At 36.8% G+C, this 23,306-nt stretch overlaps 1 protein-coding gene across 7 annotated transcripts in view; it reads right to left on the bottom strand.

Moving 5' to 3' along the window:
* Positions 1-1,436: 1,436 nt before the first annotated feature.
* The window catches only part of TNNT3 (troponin T3, fast skeletal type), a 46,147-nt gene continuing 24,277 nt past the window's right edge, over positions 1,437-23,306 (bottom strand). For 2 of the 7 annotated variants that reach the window (XM_087716734.1, XM_087716749.1), the window contains exons 7-16: positions 19,800-19,811; positions 15,360-15,387; positions 14,005-14,050; positions 13,630-13,746; positions 12,584-12,661; positions 12,269-12,382; positions 11,354-11,463; positions 10,242-10,332; positions 9,156-9,196; positions 1,437-1,807 (exon numbers count right to left, since the gene is read on the bottom strand). In XM_087716734.1, coding sequence (XP_087572860.1) covers positions 1,759-1,807; positions 9,156-9,196; positions 10,242-10,332; positions 11,354-11,463; positions 12,269-12,382; positions 12,584-12,661; positions 13,630-13,746; positions 14,005-14,050; positions 15,360-15,387; positions 19,800-19,811 — 686 coding nt within the window. In that variant the 3' untranslated portion in view covers positions 1,437-1,758. Of the gene's footprint in view, positions 1,808-4,144; positions 4,186-9,155; positions 9,197-10,241; positions 10,333-11,353; positions 11,464-12,268; positions 12,383-12,583; positions 12,662-13,629; positions 13,747-14,004; positions 14,051-15,359; positions 15,388-19,430; positions 19,446-19,799; positions 19,812-23,306 lie in introns of all 7 variants that reach the window. The other 5 variants (XM_087716721.1, XM_087716741.1, XM_087716755.1 and 2 more) reach the window with 3 other exon arrangements.

The following is a 23,306-nucleotide window of genomic DNA, read 5'->3' as shown; positions in this document are numbered from 1 at the left end:
GAATCAGCAAAGATTATTAGGAAAGAGATTGAAAGTAAAACTTCCAAACTGTACTGTCAGTACAGAAATCTAAGATGTATTCACATCTAGAATTCTTATCATTTCAATACATGCATATGTTGTGTAGAAATAGCAAAAAAATGAAAGAGCTATGGATTTTGGCTATTGAGGTGTAAGAAAAAGGTGAATGATCAGCATATAAAATTATTAATTATGATAAATAAAGAGAGCAGGTGCCTTTCTTAATACAACCTGGAAGTTCCTTATCAAACTGCACAAAAAGTAGCTCAAAATAAATTCTTCAATGCCAGCTGTGGGATTCCATTACAAGATGGTACTATATGGCAATCATTACTTTAGACTGCCTTAAAAGAGGATGAAGATGGTGATCAGTGTCCATATTGCCCTAAGAATAACAAACAATACATTTTAGGACCATAGCCTTCTTCTGCAGTTATTTCCAGAACGCTGTAAAACCAGATGTCTAGGGAAAATCCATGAACAAATCTATGTAATGAAAAACCACAGTGTGCAGGTTTCCCCCCTTTCCTCTAGAGCAGGGGTACCCAAGCCCACAAGTGGACTATGGCCTATTTGGAAGTGGGCCCCACTAGTGGTGGGCTGGCATTCATGCACAAGCTCAATTTGCATGAGCGGCAGGGCAGGAACATGCACACGCATCTCAACGTGCACAAGTTGAGATATGCACACATGTTGGCCTACCACTCATGCGGCCGGGTTCCGTTGTCCCCCTCCCTTGCCATGTCCGGCTGCCAAGCCACAAAGATCATGGACAGCTGATCTAGAGATTCAAGGTGGTCAAGCTAATAAGGACTTAAAAGTATGCATGGTAAATAACTAAAGCCTTGAGTTTTGAGAGCCAATTTGGTTGCCACAGGCTAAAAACAGGGAGAGTGTGAACCTGCCTTAGGGACATAACCAGCTTTTGAACTTGGGCCAGTCATTTTCTCTCAGCCCGAGGAAGAAGGAAGTGGCAAACCACTTCTGACCAAACCTTGCCAAGAAAATTGGAAGGATAGTCACCAGGATTCAAACAAAACAAAAGAAAAACCATGTAATTCGGAGGAAGAAAAGAAAGAAAGAAATGATTTAGTTTGGATATATGTATTGTGGATTCCACCACAACCACCACTCTTATTATCTTGTTTTTTCAATTGGGATGCTTTGGTTTTCTGAGTGCAATTTTCTGAGTTTTCTGAGTTCTTCATAAGCCAATGGAGTTCACTTTTGAATAAGCATGCATAAGATCAACATTTAAGTTATACATAAATAGCTTACAGTCATTGGTGGATGTAAACTAGGATACATTTATTTACTTCAGTGGTCCTTTGCCAGATTTTATTGACAAGGCCAATAAATTCCAGGGTTTGGTAAATGAATCACTATAATGGAAAAAAAGAATGGCTAGACAGGAGTTGCAGATCTGAAGTGTATTATTGACTACGCTTTATTTACAAAACCAAAAGATTCATACACTGCAATCTATGTGGCAGTGTACGGCTGGAATTAGGAAAAAATACACATGAGACAACAGGTATCAGCAGGGACTTGTCGTCATTCAGAGCTGAGGTTCTTGTGGGCACCCTAAAAATAAGCAGTAGGCAATCCAGGCTGATGTTGCAACTATGGTTTTGTTCAGGCAAGAGAGAGGAATTGGTAGCTAAATAGGGAAGATGAGCCAGTGATGTTTGGCCATGCCACCATTGATGAATCTTCCTGCAGGGATCTTCCAGATCTTTACTTCCAGCGTCCTCCAACTTTGCCCTTGGCTCCAGCCTTCTTGCTGCTGTAATACAAACAGGATAAAAACGTGACCTGCTGCTGCAATAGATACCCTTACCTGTTCTTGATCTTGCCTTTTTAGCAACAAGCTTATCATTTCATTAAAATGTAACATTAAAGCAGATGAAATGCCCCTGTGTTTTACTCTTATCAGATCTATTTTTCTCATTTCTTAATCAAGGAATAGCTGCTGGCAATATGTTTAGGTCTGGCTCCTGGAGCTAGCTAGATTGTCAAGGTGACAGTCAACATGTTGTTGTTTTAAAAAGACAAAAGTTGCCTAAGTTCTAGCCAAATTTGTCAGAAATGTAAAGCCCCATAATTTAATAGCAGAACTATCTTTGAACTTTAGATGCAATTATGGGTGTGTATTAAAACTAGTAAGTGGTATAATTTACTGTTCATTTAGCCGCTGCCAACCTTTCAATTTGGTCTGAACAACCACAAAGTGATTGCATTGTCTCCTTAACAGTCATCACCCAAAATCCAGAAGTTACCCAAATTTGACTTTAAATACTAATAAAAACCAGATGCAGAGTGGAAACATCATACATTCAGAATTTCTGATAAATCATGGTCCACAAAGCATTATTTTTTTGGAGTAGTACAACTTCCTTTAAACTTCATCAAGGTAAAAAACATCTTCTAAAGACAGGTGGAAAAACTCATGTTTAAATTGTGCTACTCTTGACAAGATTTCAAATTGTTTTATTTTGCATGCAAAAGAAACAATGTCTGAAACATGCAAAACTTACCTTAATTCTTAGCTCAGTTATGCACTATTAAGTTCCAGATGAGTACATTAGTTTAGTTCAGAACACCACACTTGCCCCGGTAACAAATTGCAGCTGCAATGCTATTATTGGCATGCTATGTATCCTTAGATGGTACTATAAGTTACACAACAAGTTAACTTGGATTAGTAGCTAGGTGTTTGATGGAACTGCAGTTTAGATTACTTGCTATTTGGACACTTCCAATATGAATTCTTCCATAGAACATGAGAGATAACAATAAAAGGAATATCTTTAAAGCTTACATGATAACAGCGGTGATTTTTCTCAGTGGTAGTTTCACGTATGGGAACATGTCAATGACGTCACAATTTGTACACACAACAAGCAAATACTTTACCTGTCATTTAACATAGGCCTTTTTCTCCCCTAAAACAGCCTTTGTCCTCAGAGACACATGGCTGTTGGGTGTCATCTGATGATAATAGACATTTGGACTAGAAACTTATATTTATGTGCTGACGTATCTTCCAGTAATGTCCGCAAGTATCAATTATAAAAATATCTTATTGATGCAGTTGACAAAAATTTGGTATACCTTCTTTCTGTTAGTCTCTTTTCCTTTTATTATTTCTTTGTAAGATTTTGCAGCCTGCTCATCTAAAGAAGCTCATAATCTTTAACAACCCCCTTAGAATTGTTGTGTAGACTATGGTCCAACACAAGCATGCTCAGTTCTTATTCAGTATTCTTTTTATGTTTTGTCTTCTAAAGAATGGCACATCATCCTAAATAACCTTCAGCATTCCCTACTGCTTTTAAAATAGCAGATTTATCTGAATTGCCTCCAGTTCTGAAATAAGGATTATATTTTTTATGAATTAAAAGGGCCAATTAAGAGCGATAAATGAGCCCAAAGCACCATTCATTGAATGATGTACATAATATGATACAAATAAGCAAAACATCTAGACATATGCATTTTATAGAACCAGGCATATCAATGCACTGGTTTTTCTTCCTTGTATGAGAAGAGGAATTTTGAGAGTACATGCCCCCTCATACAGTAATTATCCCCTCTCAGCCCTTTTATTATTGTTTCGCGCTGCCACTGCCTTTGTGTCTAAAGCATTAGGTTTCTAAATTGACACATGCAGTAATGAAACTATGGAACAAAACAAGCAGGGAATAATTTGAATTAGATGAAGGGAGATAAGATTATATGATGCATCAAAAGAACCATTGGGCATGCCATGCCACATGATGTCCATGTGGCAGTGGCAAATATTGAATATTAGTGTTATTAAATCCTGTTCCTTACAATCTAGGAAAGTATGCTTTCCATGCCAACACAAAGAGTAGTATATTGGCAGGTGAGCCTCACCAAGATTGTTGGGGAAAAAGAGGGTTATTTTGGGGGAGGATTATGGATTCATTTCAGTTTCACCTAAGTATTTTTTAAAGGAAAGAAAAGAGTGGGCTTTAGCAGCTGTGCTTTTCCACTTCATTCCCTTCCAATAAGAAATAGATGGAAGAAGACTGAAGTGACTACTGCAAACAGATGGATATTCCAGTCTTCAGACTGGAAAAGTAATCGGGGTACTCACTGTTTCTGGGCCTGATCAATCCGATTTCTGAAGGTGGTAATCTGCAAACAAATATGACTAAGTTTTTAAAAATGACCCGCTTTCCATCAGGGAGAGAGGGATTTACCAGCTGTTTCGCCTCAGTAAGATATGGTCAGGAGGTTGGCGGACTCAAGAGTAATATGCACACCAATGAAGTGAAAACTGAAAGAATTTATTCAGCAAAACAGAGCAGAAAAATTTTGACTGCAAAGCATAAATAGGCAGGAAATGTCTACAGACAAGGCAACATGAGGAAAAGGGGGCATACAAAAATCTTACACCTCTTCAGAAACTGGGAGCCCCTCATTCTTCTCCAAGACAATTATGGATTTCCCCCAGTTTTTTTCCCCAGCTAGTATATAGCACCTTTCCTGGGCATGTCTACACTGAGGTTCAAAGTACTTAAGTTGTTTTTCATCTTTTATACTTTTACAAAATATAGAAGGTTTGGTGATGTACTTTATCAGTAATTTGAATTAAACTCAAATGTTTAAATAACTGGCAAGGATCATTAATATATTTGTCCTTCTTGAAGTGTTGAATTGGGGAGTACAGATTATCTCTGCCTTTTTATATCAGAAAGTCAGGTTTCTGAAAGCATGTATTGCAAACTCATCCTCCTAATTACGTGCATTATTGTTTATACCTCCTGCCTAGTGGCTAACAAAAACGTGTGTGAGATCTATCAGTCCATTCAGCCTCCCATCTCTGCTAGCTACCTGGTTTTGGCAAAGTTTTCTAAAAGAATTAACAGTTTCAAGCTAAACTGCATGGGGAAAAAAACATCAATGGAAAGTGGAAGGTGTTATTGAGGCCTGAGTATTTTGAGAAAGCTAAAGCTTTAACTAGCTATATCAAGCGGTGTCAAACTTGCATTATCACGGCACCATCATGTGACATATCACAAGGCATGGGCATGGCCAGTGTGTGATGCACTTGGCTCACGGGCTGCAAGGTCTATCCTACACTGGGCTCTCTTAGCATTGCAGCTCAGTCTATTATCACTGAGCTATACTATGTATGCACATTAGAAGAGATGCCACTATGTGGAAAGAGCAGAGTAAAAAGGGCATGCCACTCTTTGCCATTACAATTATTTTCTGTTAGAGTCCTGCCCCTGCCAGGAAGAACTGCCTAGGTAGAATCCTAATCTTTTGGAGGAGGGGCAGGGAAGGGGGTGAGTTGAGAATGAAAAAAGAAACAAAGAGGTTGAAAATTTAGCATTTTCAAAACATAAATGGTGACAGGAACAAAAGTCCCCAATGAAGTGTGTGTGTGTGTGGTGTGTGTGTGTTTGTGTGTGTGTGCGCGTTAAAGTACATTTTATAAGTCAATAATTTGCACAGCTCTAGTTATCATAGGACATCTCCAAAAAAAAAACCATTTCTTACCTAGTGTGATCAAGTTGTAAAACATGAAAGCCAAATACAACTTTCTGTTCACCTCAATACATCTATTGTATAGATGTATCCTATTGTACAGGATGTATGTCCATACATCCATGGCTGTATGTTATTTTTCCAAGCTCACTCAATTTTCTTTGAGTTGGCTTTCTTTTAACACTCTCCTGATATTTATTCATTTGAGTTTGGTTTCTTCTTTTTCCAAAATAAAGGGAGAAAAACTTCACTCTTTGAAAACTGAGAGTTTGAAAACATTCTGATTTAGATTAGCTAGCCATAATAAAAACAATTGTTGCTGAAATGTATATAGAGTATAGATAGTGGTCAAGAATATTGATTTGTTTAATTGATGAAGGGCTAGCTGTAGAAAGGTTCTAAAACTAGAAGTAAAACAATGAAAACATTTGCTCAGCAGTAATTCATTCCTGAAGTTAATACTGAAGAAATGTAGAATTCTTGGGAAGTGCTATACTGAAATGATGAAAGCATCTTCAGATAAAATGAAAGAAAAATAAGGTGTGAGAAGTAAAGAATATGAAATGGGAATTGATGGTTACTATTAAATTAAGAAGATTCCCAAAATCTGCTCCAGCAATAGAAATTTTCCTATGCATAAATCAAAATAGAAAAGCTGTCAGCAATATTTGAAGAAGTAATCCTTCTAAATAAAGCTATGCCCTCAGTCATGATTTAAAGTGTCTTCATAGCATCACCAACCATCATAGATATAACTTATCTCATTATTATTTTGGCACAATAGTGGCCAAATAACTCTAAAAAAACCTATAAGATGCCACTGGATAAATTATTTAAAACTTCATTTGCTATCATATCAGCACAATTATTTTTTTATGTTTTTCACTCCTGTCATCATAATAATCAAGACTAATTCATTTGGGTGAATCATAATAATCAAGAGGAATTCATTTGGGTGAATGCCTAGCTGAAAAAAACATTTTTATGACTGACTTAATTCTATGCTTGTGATTTTAATCATCATTAGGCAAAGGAAAGAAACTAAAGAAAATCAGTTCTTAGAATTCTGTGAGTATAAAGGTTGGCCAATTTTTAAAAAAACCAAATTTGGGTTATTACAGCTGTGAACAGACATTTCCTATTTAAAAGTGATCCTGTTATTTCACAAATCAACGTGAGACTTTCCAAAGAGCAAAAGAGAAAATATTCCAGAAAGACTAGGAAGTATGCTGAAAATTTAAAAACCATTTTCTAGGTTTGGGGCAGTTGCAATTTTATGTTGTGAAAACGTTTCAATTATAATAGAAATCAAAATATAATTTCTGACTCAAGGAAATAAAGAGGATTAGGAAAAAAATATTTTGTTATCATTATTGACAGCATCATCCTTAATATTTCCATTACTTTGTTCGCTATGCGATAAACATACTACTTTCGTCTTAAGAGACAGCTGGCCAGTTAAGCATTATTTTTTTTCTTCTAAACAGTTCTAACATTATTTTGCAGCAATACAATTTCCTGTACTGTAAATTTACAATATTCAAAACAAGATTCTTGTCTTGTTCATCACTTTGGGTTCACAGGGCTGGACTTTCTTCCATGACAAGCAGAAACAAGAGACTCCAACATGGAAGCAACGGGACAACATGAAAAAGGAAAACTCAGCTATCCGATATACTTACTTGCTTACTTGTAGATTTCAAACACGTGCCTTGTGGAACTGAGAGCACTGATACTGAGTCTGCCTCTTAACCAGGGGTTTGATTAAGGAACATTGTTTACCAGACTAGCATTGGTGCTTATGACTTACCTTCTTTTCTACGTGTGAAGTAAGATAAACAATAGGCATGGCACTTAGCTTCCTGGCTAACAAAGTTGGACAAGAAATGGCTCTAAAAACAGTCCTTCCTTTATTTTGCTTTCTTATGAAATTTCCTTGCTGTCCATGTATAGCTCAACTGTTCTTATGGGTAACAGCAATTTTCCCTTTAATTGTACAATTCTTTTTTTTTTTAAAGAACCATAGATGTTGCCTTGGTGGCTCAGAATCAAGTTCCATCTCCCAATTCAGTTTTCTCTGGTTGCTTCTTTGATGCCTGCTCCAATAATCTGCAGCTAATTTACTCAATTGTCAGACTTCTGGTGCCACTTCCGTATCTTTGACATAACCCAACAGATTTCGTTAAATTTGCAAGACAAATCTGAAAAGACCTGCCTCTGATTTGTCTTCTGGCTCTCACCTATTCTCTGGTGTGGTTTTTGTATAAATATAAGCAAACAAAGGGTGCATTGAGCTCCGAGCTAATCTTTCCTATCTGGATTTTTATAAATGTCTGGGGAGATTCTCGGTCACCCAAGTGACCTTTTTTCTTCAAAAGGCAATTGGACCATTTCTTTTCCTTGAGGAAGAAGAAAATATTTTGCTTCTCATCCAAGAAGCTTCATCATTGGATGAGAAGCAAATTTTCTTCTTCTTCCTCAAAAAAACACCAAACAGTTCAGTTGGCTTTTGAAGAAAAAAAAAGCAGCTTTGATACAGTCTTTTTTATTTTATTTTTCTTTTCTTTTTTGGACATGTGGGCAATTACCATCAATAATTTGCTCTGATGGTAGAGAAATAATTACCTTGAAAATGTCTGTTTGCTTATTATTACTGGTGTTTTTTATCCCTCCCTCCCAACTCTTGAGCTATATAAATGATTTTTATGACACTACAGTCATTCTATGAAGCAGTAAACTAAGATAACCATTGGATGGAGAGATTTTTCTGCTGGTATAACTTTTTATTCCCATTTCCAACTTTAGCTAGGGAATTCTGGGAGTTGAAATCTATACATCTTAAACTGGATATGTCTAGTTTAATGAAAAGAAGGACTAGGGGAGACATGATAGCAGTGTTCCAATATCTCAGGGGTTGCCACAAAGAAGAGGGAGTCAAACTATTCTCCAAGGCACCTGAGGGTAGAACAAGAAGCAATGGGTGGAAACTAATCAAGAAGAGAAGCAACTTAGAACTGAGGAGAAATTTCCTGACAGTTAGAACAATTAATCAGTGGAACAGCTTGCCTCCAGAAGTTGTGAATGCCCCAACACTGGAAGTCCTAAGAAGATGTTGGATAGCCATTTGTCTGAAATGGTGTAGGGTTTCCTGCCTAGGCAGGGAGTTGGACTAGAAGATTTCCAAGGTCCCTTCCAACTCTGCTATTGTATCATCCTTGCATGCCCAAATGTGTGCATGCGTGCTAAAGTTGAGAAACGCTGATTTGGATGACCGGCCACAATCTTTCCCAGCTGCTGCCCTCTACTATCTTTGACTATGCTTCCTGGATTGTAGGAGCTGAAACCCAACACATCAGGCTGAGAAAGGCTGATCTACAGAATACAACATTAAATCTCTATTCAGCTACTTCTGAATTAATGCAGTAAAGGTTGACGAGAAAAAAAGAGAGGAAGAAATGTGGCTATTTCTTGTTTTGTAAGCCAGGAATTGAATGCCAGCCTGACGTTTATCTATGCAAATTTAGAGTTTACAGACTCCCAACATGCAGGAGGCTCATGCATGTAAAAATCTTTTGCTGCTTATATCACCTGGGTGAACTCATTGTACTTACAACTTGGACAGTGCCTCCACCCTGCAACGTAGTGATACAATCTAAGAAAGATTAAGATCATTATTGGCTTTGGGTTCTTAACAAATTGAGGGGTTTTTTTTTGCAATAGGTACTCAGTAACAGACAAGCATTCACCTTTTAACACTGTCAGAACTCTCTCTTTGTTTTGTGAGTGTATTACAAAGGATTATCTCAACATAAAAGCAGGCAACTGGTGTAAGAGGGTTGCCTTATGCTTCCCTATTTCTAAAATCAAATTCCAAGTACGGCAGAGAAATAACATTACTGCAATCCACCAGTTCTCCGTTTATTCCTAAACTCATTTTTGTGTGTGTGTCCCTCCAGGTACTGTAGAGTGTAAAGCATATAGTATGAGCAATTAAATATGGCAAATTATTTGGCTCTATCTACAATAACAGAATTAAAACATAGGTAGAGTGATTATAACCATGCTCACAGTTTGTAGACAAACTTGAAGTATTTTCTTCCACACAATATGAAGAAGATATAATCTATACTCTTTTTTTTTTTAAATGGTGATTATCTTGTAGCATTCTCCAGACAACAGAAGAGAATGGTGCTGGCTTTTCTGCCTGCATAAATTCACATGAAGATAAGGCTGGAGAATTAATAGAGGCTGAGGACATCAGAAATGGGTTCATTATTAGTCTCATAGGTATTTCAGTGCAGTGCTGACACTGCCTAGGCCCTAGGAGTTACACAGATTGTTGGCTCCCCTGCTTGGCTTGGCTGTGATGGGGTTTAACATCATGAATAAGCCATCTGGTTTTGGAAGATGCTTCACAAAGAAAGATGGGCATATTAATTAAAATGACAATGTTATTTCATAATATTTTCAGGCATAGGACATATTTTAAGTAGAAGGCAGAAATCCACCCTAGGTGTACAATTGCGAAGTCATCACTCTGGAATGAAAAAGTGAATTTTGTTGATAAACATTCAAAATAGTTTATGGGCTTTAATGGTCTTCTATGGTTTTCAGCATAGGTCTCCCTTAGAATATAACTGATTTCACCCTGAAAATAAAAAATAAAAACCAAAGCCAATATCTCTTTTTCTACTCACATCATATCTTTGCCTCTTGATCTTCTCTAAATATTCATATTTTTCCGTCTCCAGCGCATACAGCGAGTCCCACAATTCTTTGGCTTTCTCCCTATTTATTTGTGAAAAAGTAGAGATATAACAAGGAATGATAGACAACTCAAACAATTAGCAACTGAAAAGAGACATATTGACATAAGCTCAATGTTTCTTAAATTAATGGTTAAACTGGTTGGGAGACTATTCAAATAAAGTCCAATACAACTGAACAATTCTAGTTTGTGTATTTCATCAATCCCCCATGGAACTTTTCCTTGTGAGGAATTATTTGAACACCTAAATATCAATAGAGAGCCTGACCACTTCATTACTTACCCTATCTCTGGATACTTAATGGAAAAAAACCAGAAGTATCTTGGACCCAATACAGACACTTGGAGGAATCTTATTGTTTACTTTGAAATACTTCTTTATTTGTTCTTATTCCCTGCTTTCATAACTGCTAATCTTATTCAGAATTATTTCATATGCCTTTGTGAGATCTATCTATCTATCTATCTATCTATCTATCCATCCATCCATCCATCCATCCATCCATCCATCCATCCATCCACCCACCCACCCACCCACCCACCCACCCACCCATCTATCTATCATCTATCCACCCACCCACCCACCCACCCACCCACCCACCCACCCACCCACCCACCCACCCATCCATCCATCCATCCATCTATCTATCTATCTATCTATCTATCTATCTATCTATCTATCTATCTATCTATGCTTAACATTTTATCAATACATTTTTTCATATTTTTTTATTTTTTAAACTAATTTACTAATGTTGCAACTGGAGGCAGAAGTTATAATTTAATTTATTCTTTTTCTTACTATATGTATTATTTTTACATTACCCATTGAAGTTTAATATATATTAATGTTAAATCAAATTTGATAAAATTTATCAGGATTAAATAATTATCTGAATAATAACAAATGTTGTTTTCTTAAATATCACCTCCTATTTTTAATACCACAAAAAATACTAAAATAAATGTCAGCACAAGCTCAGTCTTGTATGTAGCATAGTACAAGAGGTAGTGAGGGAGATGGGGATAATTTTTTTTTACCTCAGTTTGTCTTCACTAAGGTGATCAATATTCAGAGGTTTGCGTCTCTCTGCCAAAATTTTCTTCTTCAGTTCCCTTGCAGTTTGTTTCTTTCCTCTCTTTTGATCAGCCTGTGCAGAACGAGTTTAAAGATTATTAAAAAGCCTGTTTGATCTAGTGGCTGAGGCACCAGGCTAGAAAGCAACAGTCTTAGTCATGAAAATCAGCTAGGTGTCCTGGGGCCAGTCACTCTCTCAGATCCCAGTTCACCTCAAAGGGTTGTTGTTGTGGGGAAAATAGGAGGAGGAAGGTGTGTTGGATATATTTATGGAATATAAATAAACAAATAATCACCAGATGCATCCCATAGAAGAAATTAATGAAGAACATGAAAACCTGCCAGGAGAACAGTAATCCTCAATTGTGAAAGTGCTTGATCACAATTCATATCATCTTTCATCATTGCACTAAACATAGTGCCTGGATTGTAATCTGGTATATTCAGATGCCATCAGGTTACTACTAAAATAATTGTTTCTGAGAATTTGCCAGCAAGCCTATTTTACATTTCTTTCTGATTCATTGCAGGAAATGCTCTAGAAGCCATAAGATTTATCCCTCAGGGCTGAAGAACCATTAGATCAAAGCTAAAGGGAAGTTGTGAGACTCTATCCCTCTAGCGGAGAGGGAGAGGAAGAGGGGGAAGGAGAGTGAGAGAGAGAGAGTGAGTGAGAGAGAGAGAGAGAGGGAGAGAGAGAGAAGGGGGGTGTAAAATAGACACTAGCAGTTCCTTCCTGTGGGGAATTTCTCTCTTCTTGAAAAAGTTTTTGCCACTTTAAAATTAAAGAATTCCAAGAAATCCTTGGATAATTTTCAGATGAGTGATGCTCATTCTTAATCACATTCTGGCTTTCTCTGCCCATCCGTAGATTTTACCTTCGCCAAATAGCTGCTGTATGTGGCACCCATAGAGGAGAGGGCTTTCTTCTTCTTCAAATCATCTTCAGCCCTCCTCTTGGCATCGTCTTCCTCTCTCTTTGCCTTTTCCTCCTGTGAAACAGATAGTAGGAACAAACACTGGTTCATACCTGGGACTCACAAAGGCAGAACAGAGAATTTGGGTCTGGGACATACTTTTTGGGGAAGGGGGTGGGATAAAACCAAAAGTAATTGTCATAACTCTTAATAGATCACTTTACATTGAGGAGAACGATTAAGATACCAATGACGAAAGCTTGTAGATAAACTCACAGCAAGTCTGGCCTGACGCTCCTTTTCTTTCTCAGCTCGGATTCTTTGCTGCTCAGCCCTCTCAGCTCTACGTTTTTCCTATGCATTGCAGAGAAAGGGGAGCAATTTGGTTAGAACTGTATTCGGTTCCGGAACGAAACACTTTGAAAAATGTTCCTGAGAAGGAACAGTTGAAATTAAATAGTGAACAGTATTAAGATGAGACTCTAGAAAGAGTGCAGAGAAGAGCAACAAAGATGATTAGGGGCTGGAGACTAAAACTTACGAAGAACGGTTGCAGGAACTGGGTATGTCTAGTTTAATGAAAAGAAGGACTAGGGGAGACATGATAGAAGTGTTCCAATATCTCAGGGGTTGCCACAAAGAAGAGGGAGTCAAGCCCACACACACCATGAGCAACCCGGCCAAGGAGAGTGAGCACAGCAGCAACAGCCTCAAAGAGGTAAACACAGCTGGGCACCACCTCAGGAAAGCGGGGCTGGGCTGGGTTGTGGGAGCTTGAAGGCAGAACTGAGCATTTGCCCACTGCTGCCTAGGGCTCTGGACATCCTGCGCCCCCATCCGGGGATCCTCTATGTGGTCTGAGATGAGACGGCAAAGCTTGTCTGAAGGACAAGGGTATGGCTCCCTAGTCTCTCCTTCCTCTGCTGGAGACAATGGATCTCCCGAGCCCCACCCGAGCCCCACAGGTACCCCTGAAGTGAGTGAAATTGAGCTGGCCATGCCCACCCCAGCCACATCCCCCCTAAGGTCAAACACAACCCTGATGCGGCCCTCAATGAAATCAAGTCTGCACCAAAAGGATTACTTTTCTTAGGTCCTAAATGACAACTAACACCATTTGTGTAAGAATTATATATTATATTTTCAAGCTGTATGAATGGGCATATAGACACTTAGAAGAAAATATGACTACTCATAAAAATTCTTACATGCAACTTATGTTCACCAAAAAATATAATTGGCTCCCTTAACATTTAATTTAATTCATGCTCTATGCTCAGGCTGAAGACCTTACAATAGTTGACTACTTGAGGAAAACTTACAATTCTCTCTTTAAGAGCCATTATATCTTCTTCTTCTTTTTTCCGGTTTTCAAAGTGATTATCAATTAAGGCTTGAAGCTCAACCAAGTCTTTGTTCTGCCTCTTCTTCTGAATATCCTGGGGAAAGAAAGGAGAGGAACCAAGGTTCAATGACACCATGCATAATCATTGGGATGGCATAGATTCCCCCCCCCCCACAGAAAAAGTTTACATAACCCCATTGACTGAAACTTCAATCAGTTACATCAGTTCTCTCTTCTCATAGTTACGGAACTTATCCAGAAATGATTTTTACACTGTGATGAAAACCACTTTCTTGTCCAAAATCTAGACTAGCAAGACAAGCGATTCCCTGGAAGAACAAGCAATACTCACATCAAAGTCTACTTTTTCGCCCTCTGGGATCTTAGGTGCAGTCAACCTTTGTTGATGTTAAGAGAAAGAAGAAAAACACATAAGAAAAAAAAATATTTCAGAAGTAAAGGGAAGAGACATGTTTTGAAAGATTTGCTTGCATCACAATTTAACAAATAAATCTGCCCAAATACTATTTGAGAAAATAGTGCAGGATTTGGAAAGTTGAATTCAAAACCGTTAATGGCTTTGATGCACTGTCTAGCAACAACCACACTTTTCCTCCAGTACAAAACATTAATTTTACAAATTATCCATTCCAATTCTATTAGATAGAAAAGCGTCAGAAATAGCTTGACAAGTTCTAAAAGTGTAAATGTAATAATGATGATTAAATTGGATTTTTTTTGGTCCGTTGAAAGCATTCGTTGTCTAGAAATGAATCTGGACGAAGATGTTGGATATCTCTCATTTAATTAATATGTAGTGGAAAAAGTGAATGAACCTCTGTACTTTTTGTGTGACGTCCTACTTTACCGAATAACTTGTTGTTTTTCTCATATCGCTCTTCAAAACATTAGAGAAAAAATTATGCAATCAGTCTCCAAATTAGTCTTCCCCAATCTGGTGCCTTCTAGATTATGGAGATTGCAATTCCATAATCTCCAATCAAACAGAATTAACAGCTGGGTTTTCTGGAATTTATAGTCACAAAACATCTGCAAGTCTGAGGTTAAGGACAATCGTCACAACATATCCATGTGTTTGTCCTTGGAGGGGGGGCACGGCTGGGGGGGCATGGCCAGCTCAATGTCACCCATGTCAGGGGCACCTGTGGTGGCTCAGGCAGGGCTGGGGAGATCCATAGTCTCAGGCAGAGAAAGGCAAGTCTAGGGAGTACTCTAATCCTAACCCTGCCTTAAAAGGATGCAGATTACCAGCTGTCTGCAAGAAATAAAAATCCTTCCATTCCCCACTATCCTGTCAGAGCTGAAGAAGCTTCTTGAATGAGAAGCAAAATATCTTCACAAGAAAAAACAAGAAAGTCCAGTTTCCTCCTCAAAAAAAGCACCTTTGGGACATCCATGACCTGGATGACTGAGAATCTCACAGAATATTAGTTCTATGTGTATTATTGGATGGACCATATGTACATCTAATTGTAAAAACTTTTTTTATTCAAAAAAGATCTTTACATTTCATCTTACAATGAAATATAAAAATGTGGAAATTAAAGATAAATATAACTAACTAAATGTGAAAGACACCAAATAGCTAACTGGCTATCCTTATTTCCAATACACGAACCATAAACATTTAAAACCAAAGTCAAGAATGGCTATAATATTTCTCCATTAAACATGTCCTAAACTTACTGTGGTACTGGTGCTCTGGGTTTCTTCTCTAAATAGAGCAAAGCAGGAAGTAAGCAGGGAACAAAAGATGAAAACAAGAAACAAAAACAGAATAAATTCTATTTTGTTTGCTAAAACCGAAACATAGGTTTATGAAATTAAATATATGAATTACACTTTTGACATATCATAAAGACATATTCTTTGACAAACTAATTTTACTTAGGAGGAAAAAACTTTCATACAATTCTGACATATTCATGCTTTTTTTTTTCTTTTTAACCAAACTCCCATATCCTATCATGTTGTTTTTTTTAATCTTGTTACATCTTACATTTCTACTACATTCATATAGAGTTCTTGGTGTTTTCTGAGCTTAGTTGTTACTTGGAAACATTTCACTGTCCATCTAGCTAAGAGCTGAGGTGGCACAGTGGTTACAGGCTACTTCAGCTGACTGCTAGCTGCAGTTCGGCAGTTCAAATCTCACACCAGCTCAAGGTTGACTCATCCTTCCATCCTTCCGAGGTTGGTAAAATGAGGACCCAGATAGTTGGGGGGAATAGGTTGACTCTGTCATAGTGTAAAAGCACTATGAAGCGGTATATAAGTCTAAGTGATGTTTAGATAATGATATTCTCTAGTTGGGTAAAATATCTCCAAACAACAACTAAGCTCTGAGAACAATGAGAACTCCACGGTTTAACTCTGAGCTACATATATTCCCTTCTATTGGTACTAAATTTATGCTAAATTATATATTGTATAATGCTCTTGCTTAAGTAGCTGTTTGACTTTTAAGAAGCTTTCCATGAACATTTGGTTTTTTAAAAAGCGTTTGGTTTATTTGCTTCAGGAATAGAACAACTATTTATATACTTCCAGAATATAAAATAACACTAAAACAAAAAAGAGAAAAAGTTAATTCTAATTCAATTTAGGTTCGGATATTTGTTTTTGAAGAAACTGGATAAAACATACAAATAAAGATTCCTTTCCTCTGATGTCCTTTTTTATTTTTTAATCTCAGTCACTTTCTTATATATAAATATTCAGAGGCATACTGTAATTGCTACACAAATCCTGCCAAAAGATAAAGCCCCATCCTTAAAAAGGAGAAAAAAAAAAAGTGGAAGATAAGCACAAGAGCTTTTAAAAGAAAGAGTAAATTGGTATCATGTAAAGAAGTCTTAATTTCTCCCTTCTGAATCTGAAATGGCTGGCTGTTCCGGCAGGCCTGGGTTTGTTAACCTCATTGTTGAGGTCCAGCCCCGATTAGAATGAATGTATGTGATGTTGTGATTTTAAACTGTCTTTTTTTTCTCTCTTTTTTTTGTAAGCAGCCGGAGTCCTTCGGGATTGGGCGGCATATAAATTTTTATAATAAATAATAAATAAATAATAAATAAATTTAGAAAGCAGAAAAACCCATCAGCAAAAACAGCTATTATTCATCCATAGTGTTGTTTATAACTTTCTACTAGGACAGCTTAACTTTAGAAAAACTCAGTAGCAGCAAAATGAAAATGTCAAGACTATGAACAAATGCTAAATACAGGTAGTCTTCTACTTAATACCAGAATTGAGAACAGAATTTATGTTGCTGAGCAAGGCAGTTGTTAACCCGGTTATGCCCGATTTTACCATTTTTGCCACAATTGTTAAGTGAATCACTCCAGTTCTTAAGTAAATCATATGGTTATTAAGTGAATCTGGCTTCCCATTGCTTGTTGGAAGCCAGCTGGGAAGGTGGCAAATAGAGATCACATGACCCTGCAATGATTGTAAATACATAAGGTAAAAGGTAAAGGTTCCCCTGCACTTGCAGGCTAGTTGTTTCCGGCTCTAGGGGCGGTGCTCATCTCCGTTTCTAAGCTGAAGAGCCAGCGCTGTCCGATGTGGTCCACCAGCGGCGTGCAGACCAAAGGGCTTGAAATATGTTTTATGTCCAGAACAACATTTGGAAGCAGCTCAGGCAGATGCCTCCTCAACTCACTGGGGTATAAGAAAGGGGCCAGCACAATGAGAGTTGAAAAATTCTTTTATTGTAGCTCATGTCAATAAATGTAGTTTGACCTTCCTGTGAAGTTGATTTCCTGGTCTGATCTATCTACTGGGAAATGTCATTAAGGATTTTCTTCCAGGGAAAATATTTTTAAAGGTACTATTTTTTTCAGGCCATAGCAACTGAAGGAAGGGAGTGGTACAGTGGCCGAGAAGTGGAACTCTTGCCTCATAATCAGGAAGCTGTGAGTTCGATCCTACGTAGAGGCAGATATTTCTCTCTCTGGTCACACTGAGAATATATCTGCTAAAAAAAAAACCCTCCACACAGGCATCAGGAAGCGCATCCAGCCAGTAAACTCAGCTCCATTCAGTTGCCCAGACTCCACCCCACAAGGGATTATGGGGTTGTTAAAAGAGGAGGATGATAGCAGGTGAAGGAAGGGTTCAATACTCCCATGCAATTACAGTTGGATTGTGGATGGTGGATGAATTTAATATCATATTATATGTATTTTGGACGTGAATGAGAGCTCTTTTTCATCTATTGGGATTTACTAATAGTCACTGTATATTTGTGAAAGCTTGGTTTACAAGAAAGCATATTCCTAACAAACTGAAAATATTAGAGGCTGTGTTGTAGCTGTAATGATTTGGTCCAGTTTCTGATATTATGATGAGTAAAGATTCAAAGTTGAATGAAAAAAAACCTGTATTAGTTACAAGAAGGATGTACTATATCCAAGGCATATATACATTTACATATGTTTTTAAAATAAAAGCTAAATGAACTCATAGTCTGGGGCATCACATCTGAGGACAAAATGTCCTCCTGTAAATATTAGTTGACAGGCTTAACCTGGTACCATCTAGATATCTTGAACCATAACCTAGAGATAAAGGGAATAAAGACCATGTTTGCTAGGAGTTTAAGCACTGTAGACCAATACATCTGAGAACTCTGGGAATTGTAGCCCAGCATTTGGCTGGTAATTTATAGATCCTAAGATTTAAACTGATCAATTGAAATGAGAGTAACGTATTTTGCACGTACATATTAAAGAATTTTAATGGGCTGCCTACAAATTAAAAAAAAAAACAACCCAAAGCCATTCAAAGTTTGACTTGAGTAGAAGGAGGAAAGCCAATTGTAAACACAGATCTTCCTGGGCTATTACTTGGTTTAGATCTAGTTGTAATCAAACAAACAACTCATTCAAGAAACATCACTCTCACTAGATCATGACAGGAGAACACAGTTCAGCCTACAGGCTGAATTCACTGCTAGGAATATAGATGCAGTCCATATTGTAAGTAATGATTCCTCAATGTTTTTCCCACATATACAGATGTATTCTATTCAGGCATACTTTCTCTCTTATACTATAGTTCTTTGTCACAGGTGCGCACACCTTTCAGTCAGAAGGAGGAGTGCCTACAATAGCTGAAAATGGAACCACATCAACCTCATCAGAGGCTTTGTAGAATGTCTGTATGGCAAGGCAAAGAAAAAGGGGGAAATACTTATTTCCAAAACAACCAAAAATGAAAGTAAGTTGCCTCCATAATGAGTTGGGGACAAGATGAAGGCTATGTCAGGAGGACATGTACTCTAAAAATAGTTAGTAGGACAGTTTAGGGGTTATGTTGGTTGGATGTGAAGCTAATCCCACTGTTATACAATGCAAACAGACTTAACAGCAGTTTTGCAGGTTGGGAAGGTAGTTTTTCAAGGCTACATAGAGGGAGTTAGCCTTATCTTTTCCAAAAGAAAGGCCTGTCAAAATCCCTTCTATCATACCAATGAAGCTCTTTTTTATGTTATGACATTTTAAAATTTCATGTCAACATATTTCAACTTTGCTTTGTCTCTGAAGAATTGAAGGCACTTTAAAGACATTGTCAAATGTGGGACTCTTGTTGTGTGCTTGCAGAACATTCTAGAACAATCTCCTAAGAAAAACTCAATATTTTAACATCGTCCAACTTATCCTCATGTCATTGGGATTATTGTTGAACACTCTTGGTGCCACCTTAGAGAAAATAAGGAAGAGATAAAATAAAGTCGATTGAATGGACAGTACATACCTTCTTCCCACACTTCTGTCAGAAGCATCATGGTGAAAAGAATAGTGATGTGAAGCAAAGAAGGAAAAAGTATAAAAATATAAACATATGTATGCCTAATGGGTAAAATGTCTGATTAATGGGTAGAATGGAAGAAAAAAATAAAAGGTTCACAGGCATTTGTGGAAGCTGTGAAAATTTGAAAAAAAACTGTAATGGCAGGTTAATGCAGCTATGAGTATGGACCAATAAAGCAAAAACATACTTGTTTGTGATAGTGGGTTAATAGTACTCGTTGATCTTGTTTCTTCTCTTTCAATATCCCATTCACACAAATGTATATTATGTACATATTAGAGAATAGGAGGAATTGGAAGTTGTGTCACATACCTGGCTCATGAACTTCATCAGGTAAGAAGTATCATGGATCAAGATGTAACAAACCGCAAGAGAACAAAAACAAGAATGTTAATCTGAGCGTCTTTGAACTTTGAGTTTGAAAAGAGGGAAAGAAAGTAGTAAGCAAAATCAGTAGTCATTGGTGAAGAAAGTTAATAGACCATGTAAAGGCAGCCAAATAGGGAATCCATAATAGTGAATTTGCCAAGCCATAGAATTAATGCTACTTTGCTAAAGCACAGTAATATCAAAAGTGGTCAGAGAGAATTATTTCCATGAAAACAAGAGGATCGGAAATAAACATTTTTTGTGTTTATTTTTCTCTGGTTAGATGGTATAGTTTTATTCATTTAGAAGCTGCCCAATTAGATTTTACATTTTAAAAAATGTCCAAAATAACACAACATAAATGCCCCTCCACATGGAACAACACCCTCCCGCAATAATTGATAGGGTTCAGCAACTATCTTATTGCCAAACCATCCTAGACTATGTTTATGTTAAGAATACATTAATTCTCCAGAATAAGGTGTTGCTTAGAGTGTCATAGTTTTCATTTTTTTAAAAAAGTTATTCACAGAACTGTACATATAATCTTAGGGCTGACTATGATTATCTTTTTAGCAACGAAGAATGAAAGCCCTTGCTATGGTTATTTAGCAAATATTTCATTTATTTTTTCCCTTATAAATGGAAATAAAGATTATTCTGTAAATGTTACAATATTTATGACCAATAAGAGAATCTTGCTCCAATTCCAGAAGGAAAAACCCTCCAAAATTCATTTCTGCAGGACCACATAAAGCTAGAATCTAGTTTTAAAACATAAACAGTAGTTTTGTAATAAAACATTCACAAGGAATAGTCCTTTATGAATATATAAACTTTTTATGCAATATAAGCTTTTATGGCTACCATGTCAGTTCCTCTGCCCTTTTCAGCATACATTAAGAGAAATCTTATTTTTCCAAAAGCCAAAACTCTTGCCTTAGGTGATTAGGACTTCTGGAGCTTGTAGCCTCAACACACCAGGAAGACACTGAGTTGGGGCAGGTTGATGTTGTTTAAAGAGAGATCAATCCCTCACTAATTCTACAACATTCTTCCCAATTCTATGTCATTTTGCTCTCGAGGTTCTGGGAAGCTTCCTATTCTATACCCTTTCTTCCTATATGTAATGTATGTTAAACAGCATTATTGTCAAATCAAGGATCTTCTGGGAGAATAACTAAGACCAAGAAAGAGTTATTTTCCATTTCCTTGCTTCACCTTTGAATTCCTCCACACATTTCTATTTAAAACAATTGGTGGAATTCAGAAGTTCATGCCACATAGTTGGTTCAGATGAAGCACAGGTGGCAATAGAGAAAAAAGGAAGATAAAAGAAAAAAGAAAAAAGGGTTGTTACAATAACCTTAAACTTCTGCAAGCCAAGGTTGAAATTCTTAACTCATAAGTATGTTTAAAAAACAGAAGGAAAACCAATAATGTGTGAAAAAATTAATGGGGAATCAAATGTGAATGAAAAAAGCAGGGAAAGCATATGTGAACAGAGCAGAGGGTGGAGAACCATGCAAATGACTCATATTGTCAATTAACAATGACTTTTATAAGTCATCAGGAATTCAGTGTTATTTATTCTGAGATAACATGTATAGAATTATAATCCTAGATGCCACAATTCACATAATTGTCCAATATTTACATGAAATGACTATTCACAAAGATTTTATTCTTGCTTCTTATTGTTATAATAATTGTTATAATATCACAATTATTTAGTGTTGGAATAAATGGGAGCCTTTCTTCATTTTATTAAATACAATCCTGTGAAATATTTTTCACAGATTAAAGACAGAGGCTAGTCCAAATTTAGGTTGAAGTTTTTAATTGTACATAGAACTCACTAGATGACCTAGTATGTTCTGTATTAAGTTAAGGACTTAAATTTATAAAATATAACTGTAACACTATTGCACTAATCTATGCAATTCACACATGGTAAACCATCTCTAGATCAGCTTCAGAAAAGTTTCTGAAAAGGATGTGAGCCATGCCCAAAAATATTTCACTTTTCCAGTTCTAGAATTTTCCCCTAAGAATCCTGGGCTAAAAAGTACTGTCAATAATTTTATATCCCAAAATTGTTATATAAACTTTTTATATACATAAAAAAGTTTATATAACAACTTTTTACATGCTAATGACAAGACTGCATGTTCTTGTACATGGTAGTTGCACAATTTATAAGTCAACAGAAATAGTTAAGGAAGAAATAAGTTGTTAAGGTAATGTGTTGTTCTCCTGTTCTCTTCCATCAACTTCACATTTCTGCACACACCAATACGAGATGGAAAGAGAAGAATTCAGAAGTCAAATCACATACCTGGTTCATGAACTTCACCAGATGGGAAGTATCATGGATGAAATAAAATTGAGACAATAGAAAATAAGAATATTAGAAAAGGGGAAAAATGCAACAGCCATAAAGTATTTTACGATAGTATTGAGAAAGACAATGGCTTATTATAGAAAGGGTAATGCAGTTAAATCTTAAAACATGGAATTATAGTATGCATATTAGCAAATGCTTTACTAGAATGCAGAACATGCAAATGTTATGTTAGAAAAACATAAATATCAAAACTTGCAGAAGATTTGAAGACCAGTAAATACAGGTAGCTTTGAAGGACACAGCTAGGTCTTTCAGGTATTGGGTTAATTTATGAGGAGCACATCTAGCTCATCTATCTATCTATCTATCTATCTATCTATCTATCTATCTATCTATCTATCTATCTATCTATCTATCTATCATCTATCTATCTACACAAAGTGTTTAATTTATACCAGGGGTGTCAAACTCGCACCATCATGGCAGCATCACATGACGTATCAGGACTTTTTCCCCCTTTGCTAAACTGGGCGTGGGCATGGCCAGTACGTGACACATCCGACCTGCGGGCCGGGAATTTGACAGCCCTGGTTTATACTATTTCCTTCACACACATACACTTACATATTTTCTCTCAAAGAATACAAAGAGTCATAGGATATGAATTTAGCTTATACTAGTGACACACAATGACACCAAAGGAAAAGATCAGCATGTTTCTGGAACAATTTCTGTTTTTTGTTGCATGTGCAATGCCCAGCCAGAACCAGGAGCAGTTGCTCTTTATCTCTTCCTTCATTAAGTTTCCAGACACTTAATCACACAATGTGGTGAGAATTTTGTTACATTTGCTCTATCACACTAACACGTTACCTATCTGGAATTGGTCTTATTGTTTGAAAATTCTAGGGATGAGATATTAGTTTTCATTTCTTGCTGTAGACCAGCTTCAAGGGATCACTTCTTGAATCATCACAACAAAAGAAGAAGGTGAAAATAATGAAGTTCCTAGAATCCTAAGATCTCTTGTGCCATCAGGCCATCACAGTATTGTTTCTAGCAGAAATATTGCTAGAAATATTCCTTATCTGCAAAACATACCA

Source organism: Thamnophis sirtalis, unplaced genomic scaffold (assembly GCF_051295495.1).
Source record: "Thamnophis sirtalis isolate CommonGarterSnake01/CBP01778 unplaced genomic scaffold, rThaSir2_p1.2 scaffold_1, whole genome shotgun sequence".
NCBI classification, from domain to species: domain Eukaryota; kingdom Metazoa; phylum Chordata; class Lepidosauria; order Squamata; family Natricidae; genus Thamnophis; species Thamnophis sirtalis.
The sequence above is the reverse complement of the archived record's forward strand: the minus strand, read 5'-3'. Positions and strand labels throughout refer to the sequence as shown.